Source organism: Zingiber officinale, chromosome 2A (assembly GCF_018446385.1).
Source record: "Zingiber officinale cultivar Zhangliang chromosome 2A, Zo_v1.1, whole genome shotgun sequence".
NCBI lineage: Eukaryota > Viridiplantae > Streptophyta > Magnoliopsida > Zingiberales > Zingiberaceae > Zingiber > Zingiber officinale.
In genome coordinates, this window is record NC_055988.1 from 166,615,318 (window position 1) to 166,621,999 (window position 6,682).

A 6,682-nucleotide genomic window follows, 5' to 3' on the forward strand; every position below is an offset into this window, starting at 1 on the left:
TTTAAAATCATTAGAAAAAAGTGCAAATCGTGTTTTTTAATTTTGGTTATTCATAAATATTTTCATAAATAAATAAACAAATAGTGATTTTCAATTCATTTTCTTTTAATAATTTGTGATGCACAAAATTCCTAGAGATTTATGGACCAACGCAAACATAAAAGATGAATTTTTTATTATATAATAATAATAATAAATAAATAAATAAGGACGGACGATAAGTGCTGCGACCGGAACACCCAATGCCACGTGAGCCGCGCGTGGGCCCGGAGGCGGATAAGGAGGTGTTGCACTTTTCCGCGCCGGTCTCGCACTCCTCACCACGAACGCCGGCCCGCTTCGGCCTACCTTCGCTATGCGGACGTTCTCACAGATGGACGACCTCGCGCCAGCGTGCTCCCTGCCTCCTCCTCGAATCTCGGCCGTTCGCTTCCATCATCGACGACCTTGATTCCCGAACTGAACGGAGGATCCGTCCCCGCACGTCAACAAATACGCGTCGCCCCCGCAGGGAGACGCCTCGACCGGCGCGGTAGCTCGTGTTCATGTGGCCAGATTTGAGCCAACTCCACAGTCCCAAAAGCGATCTCCTCCACTGCCTTTATACCACGTGTCACGCCGACCTTCCTTTTTCGTCCCCATATAAGCTTACCTTCTAAAAGACCACCCTACATGTATCCAAATCGTAATTGGTGAATCCATGTCGAGCCCACCAACGCTCAAGCAGGAGTCGGAATGGAGTACGGCACAGCTAAGTACGCGTAGCGTGTTCTTATTTCGTGTAGAACTATCGAGTTCTTCCCTCCTTTATATTTTATACATTTTTTTTAATTTTTGGAAATAAATAAAATTAATTCAAAGAAGCCCACAAGAAATGGTAGTGGCTGTGATTCCTCCGTGAGCGAGTGAAACCGAACTGGGCTTCGCCCTCTTCCTCCTCCGCCAATCTGCTCGATCGGAGCCTCTGCGATCGCCATTGTCGGCGGAAGACGAGTTCAGCATCTGGCTCTCGCCGAGGAATTCCAGCTTCGAGCAATCCGTGTGAAGCATAGCCGGATTTGGGGACGATTCGTTGGCGTTCTTCGCCCGGCGCGGTGGCTTCCTGAGGTGAGTCGCAGGCGATTGGATTCAGTTTTCAATAATCGAATCTGAGATATTTCGGATTTTTCCCCCCTCGTTTAGTGATGTAGATTTGTTGATGTATGAGGTATTTTGGGGAGGATGGAGGATTTGATGGTCGATTTGGTGATTCAATTCCTCTGGAAGATTTAGGTTCTAAAAATGGAGGAACAACAATCTCCCAGAGAAGAGTTGGTCGTAAAGGTGGTGCTGCTTATGGATCGGTTCCGTTTTTGTGGATTGTTCTTAGATGTTCTTCGTTCTTTGTCTGACTTGTTGTGGTTGGGTTGCAGGTGAGGAAGCCGTATACTATTACGAAGCAGAGGGAGAAGTGGACGGAGGAGGAACACAACAGCTTCCTTGAAGCTCTGAAGCTGTATGGGAGGGCATGGCAACGAATAGAAGGTTTGTGTTGTTGCTAATTGACTGAAGTTAGAAGTCTCTGTTATTTAGTGGATTAATTAATATCAGTTCAATACTATAAATTTCCTGTTCCTGTTTGGGTTATGTTTGTCACACAATATGCTTGGAGATGCCTTTTTGTCTGATATGGCCTTCCTAAAAGGTATGGTGTCATCAGCTTCAAAGCACAAGTAGCCATAAATATTCTAGAGGATGATCTCTAGAATTAGTTGGGCAAAACCCAGAGACCTGAATTATGCAAAATCTAAAAGACATGTCTTACATGGTTTCTATATATCTAAGTGAAGATTTAGCTTACTTCATGGAAGAAGATGAGATCTTAACTATGGGTAACATCTCATCTAACTAATCTCCTCGCAAACAATTAATTAATAATTTGATTTGTTTTTTCCTTTATTTATTGTATTACTGGTAGAAATCAGCATCTTTTCGGTGCACTTTTCCTGTTTCTTTTTTCCCCTTCAACTCCTCCTTTCTTCTTCCCTCATATTGGTCATCCAAGTAGACAAGGCATTTATATAATTACCATGACTTGAATTCTGTGCAATTAGTTAAGGTTTAATAGTAAATTATATTAAAAAAACCTATCACTTTCAACAAATTCATTCCCATATTCTAATTTTAACAAATCTGTTCCTAAACTATTTGAATTATTAACAACTTTGTTCCACCATTATAGTTGACACTAATTTTTAGGTGATGGCTTTAGTGCCTTTGGTGTGGTCAAATTACTGACTTCCTCAGGTGTAATGGAGCCAAGTCAGAGCCGTGCTTGGCTGTGTCGAAGTTCAATCTCTTTGAGCTCAAGTAGAGATATTTTATCTTCCAATTCAATTATAATATTAATTTAATAAATCAGAAACATATTAATTTCTTAAAGTTTTTTTTACATATTATAAGTTATTTAAATTTATAAAAAAATAACAAAGTAATATATTGCTTTTTTGTATTTGAATAACATATAAATAAATAAAAATATAGTTATACAAGTTAAAAAAAATAAGTTTATTGATAAATTATTCATTAATAGTAACAAGTCAAGCTCACTAATATAGTTTGTTTCATTTTTCATATGTTATATGCTAATGAATAAATATAAATGAGCTCTTATAGAGCTGAACTTAAGTTTACTCATGAATGGCTTAGACAATCGATCATTTTTAGTTGCATATGACATGACAATTATTTCTAAGTAAATCAAATTATCATATTTATGGTAGGGTATAATTGCTAAAATAAAATTAAATAGGTTGTAACATATTTGTTAACATTGCAAGATGGAGAATAATTGTAAAGGTTGGGTATTTTTAGTGAAGTTTAATATACATATAAGCAGTCTATTTCCAATATTTGACTATTTTATTGAAGTCTAGTTAGTACATTTGTAGTTTGCTCAAGCACGATGTGTTTGTCAAATTTTATGGTTCAATTCCTGATTCCTGTTACAGATCACATTGGTACAAAGACTGCAGTACAGATTAGAAGTCATGCGCAGAAATTCTTCACCAAGGTAAATGCTCTTACGAAATCACTTTCCAACATCTTTTAGAGTAGAGTTCAGAGTGATTTGTCATGGAAATACTGCAAGTTGTAACGGGTTCAGTGTCATTGACTGATTCTATCCTAGAGTGGTATTTGTGAAAAAGGGTATTCCATGGTTTGTATGCAATTGCAACTAGGTCAACGCGAGAGTCGTGAGTCGTGAATCGTAGAACCTAGGTCGTGTGAACTACCTAGGACTCAAACTGGAATACTCTAACAAATCTTCTCCACCTGCTTAGAGAAGAAAAGGCAGGCTAGCCATGCACATGGTTTCAACCCACGTAATCACAACACCTCAAAGTATGATCCTTGTTGATGTCGATGATTAGAAACTCTTTATGATGAATCCTCACAACCGTTTGCTGTTCTCTCTCCAACTTTTTTTTTCATCTTTGAGAAGATCCTGTTTTACGTGTGATTCTCTTGAATAAACCCCACATCATCTCCTTGATGGGACATGTTTGTGCAATACAAAAGCTTTTAGGCATTACACAAATAAGTATATTTATAAATCTAGCAGTTATTTCATGTCCTAATCTAAGATTATGGTTGTCTGCACAATGTCCATTGAACTCTATTCGATCATCAGCTCCATCCTACATTACCTAATAATTAAAGCAGCCCATGTAATTGTTTAACTCCTTGCCATTGACCTCCTTTTCCATCTCATCTCTTTAAGTGTTCTAGTCTCTTCTCTTGACATTGTTTAGGACATCCACTTAGACATCTAGTTCATGACACATCTTATCAGCGGTTTGGCCTTGCCGGAGGGCCGAGGCTGATATCCAACTTAGCAGTTACACTACTCAATCCTGATTGCTTCTGTTTTGAGAATGATAAATTTCGGCAATGATATATATATATATATATATATATATATATATATATATATATATATATATATATATAGGAAAACCATTACATGAATCATTCAAATATATATATATATATATTTTGAATGATTCATGTAATGATTTTCCTAGTTTTAATTGCTAGATTGGTAGTTATGATCATGTTGAACTGTGTTTTTGGTTTCCTTTTTTGTTTTGATTGGTTTCCTTCTTTTCTTCTGTGACTGACACAAGTCGATTTGCAGCTGGAAAAAGAAGCTCTTTCAAAAGGTGCTTCCCCAGGCCATGTCCATGACATAGACATACCCCCTCCACGTCCTAAAAGGAAGCCAAACTATCCATATCCAAGAAAGACAACCACTGGCTCCCTTTCACCCTCTGGGGAAGAAGCAGCAGCAGGCAGCAAACCACCAAACCCTATTTGCTTGAAAAATGATGCAAACAAAGAGGTACTTAATATCCGCCGTGTCAATAAACACACTTCATCTCTCAATTTCACCATTGAGTTTTACAGTGGGGTTTCCTTTTCCTGCAGAAACTTAAAGTTAAAGAGAATACTGAAAGCGGTAACTCCTCAGTAGTCCTTAACATTGCTCAGCATGGGTTGTCTGCATCTATATCAAACAAGGGTTCAACTAGTCCCGTCTTAATGGAATTTTTGCCTACAGTTAGAAGTTCGAAAGAGAATGCTGCAGTTGATAACCCCGTATTGCCTATCAATACATTCAACGAGGCAACTTTGGTGTATCAGGGGAATGTACTCATCCAAGGAAGTTGCATGAGTTCAAATAACAACATTGTAGACGTTGAAGGTAGCATATCAAATTATCATGTTTCATCGATCAAACAGGCACACTCCGTCGGCATTAACAGAAGTAAAGAGAAGAATGAGCAAACCCTCACAAGCAGTGATCAGCCAGGACCTGCAGCAGCTGTTGGTCCATCAATGGGCCTTAAACATTCTCCTCTGCTGCAACTCCAGCACAATCTGGCCTTAGGCTTACAGCATCAGTTCTCACCAGTCGTCCAATACAACAACCAACGTGGATCTTGTGACGCTTTTCTGAACATGTCATCAGCATTTTCAAATCTTATCATTTCTACATTGCAACAAATTCCATCAGTGCATGCTGCAGCAAGTCTGGCAGCATCGTACTGTCCGTCTGTTGAGGTGGACGGCCACCTTTATTTGAATCCAGAAATACAAGGTGGAGAACCTTCAGCGAGGGGAATGAAGTCGTCTCCAAGCACACCATCTTTAGTCACTGCCACCATTGCAGCTGCAGCTGCCTGGTGGGCAGCACAGGGGATCATGCCATGGTGTACCCCCCACCTTCCGCATATCTTTCCATCACCTCCTGCAACTGAAGTCCCTCCAACTGCGGAGACAATGCAAGTCCTTCCACCGTTGGCTGTGGAGATGATGCAAGTTCCAGGAGGACATCAATCTGAGATTCTAAAACCACCACAATCCTCTCCTAAGCCAGGATCATCATCTCCTAATGATGCAAGTGCAAAGGGTGAAAACTCTGAATTCTCTGAGTTGAACCAAGCCAAAGCTAACAGACTGCAGTGCGTAGTAGCTAGTGAAAACACTATACCAGACGAGCTTGAGACAGATGAAGATAACAAAACCAAACGTTTCATTGGCGAAGCTAGAGACAGAAGCAATGGAGTGATGGGCCAGTCTTGGATGCCAATCTCTGAACAGGTTCTCATGTGTTTCTTCTGTTTTTGTAACTAGTAGTCACATATGAGCATGTACTTTGCTCTAATCGACATGCCTATTTTTTTGTCAGAATCATACTACATTTGGAGCATCCCTTGAAAGACGACCATATGACTCTGCATTGCATACTGGAGTTGCACAAACAAAGGTGAGCAAGATAAGGAAACTACACTTCCAGTTGATCGTTTACACCTACAAACTAAGGGAAACCTCCACGCGAAATCTGTGCGAAGATTGTTCATTTTATCTTCACACGACTTCAAGTGAAAGTTCCCTTTGTGTTAGTTTTGACTGCAAACTGATCTCTGCTGTCTGCAATGCTTTGCGAAGGGAGGGGTACCAACTAAAGTGAACGACAACAATCCAGACACAAGTTCTTCGAACAATTTCAAACACGGGAACTTTAAGGCGAGCCAATCAGTATTTAAACCATACAAGAGGTGCTCAGTGGAAGCCAAGGAGAACAAAACAACCAGAGAGGAAACTGGTAACAAGAGGATATGCCTACCAGAGGAAGCTTGAACGTAGAAACACAGTAAATGAAAAAACAGCAATGCATTTCTTGTGGTTTGATTCATCATATGCCTATGAATTTTGATAAGCATCAATGCAATAGTTCTTACATGTAATTTATATTAATTTAGTATTTTGTGGGACTAAAATAAATCTATTGAAAATACTTGTGTACTAAGACAAAGGCTCATATTTTTTACCTACAGAACTTCTATTCCTATTTAATCTGATTTCATATATTAATAACTACTTAAAGAATCACTGATTCAAGTGTATCATCGTCATCATGTAATTCACCATTCCAGCAGCTTCAAACTTTTAAACAAACATTGATTTTGCTAATAGATTCACATCTTCATTAGAATAAATAAACTATTAAATCTACAAAAAAAAAACACTAGATTTTGTAAGCGTCTCTGTCATTAAGTACATAATATTCTTTAAATTAATTGAAATTAAATGCTTAGCACCTGCAACATAGAAAGAATTATCTTGCTGAATAGAT

The 6,682-nt window shown here is 38.8% G+C and overlaps 1 protein-coding gene across 1 annotated transcript; it reads left to right on the forward strand.

The window, feature by feature from the left end:
* The first annotated feature begins 855 nt into the window (after positions 1-855).
* Positions 856-6,186, forward strand: LOC122044221 (protein LHY-like). Its single transcript, XM_042604746.1, has 8 exons — positions 856-1,107; positions 1,183-1,323; positions 1,413-1,524; positions 2,991-3,052; positions 4,181-4,384; positions 4,471-5,646; positions 5,735-5,812; positions 5,995-6,186. Exons 2-8 carry the CDS (start codon positions 1,282-1,284, stop codon positions 6,184-6,186), a joined length of 1,866 nt encoding a protein of 621 aa, XP_042460680.1. The 5' UTR covers positions 856-1,107; positions 1,183-1,281.
* Positions 6,187-6,682: the final 496 nt, after the last annotated feature.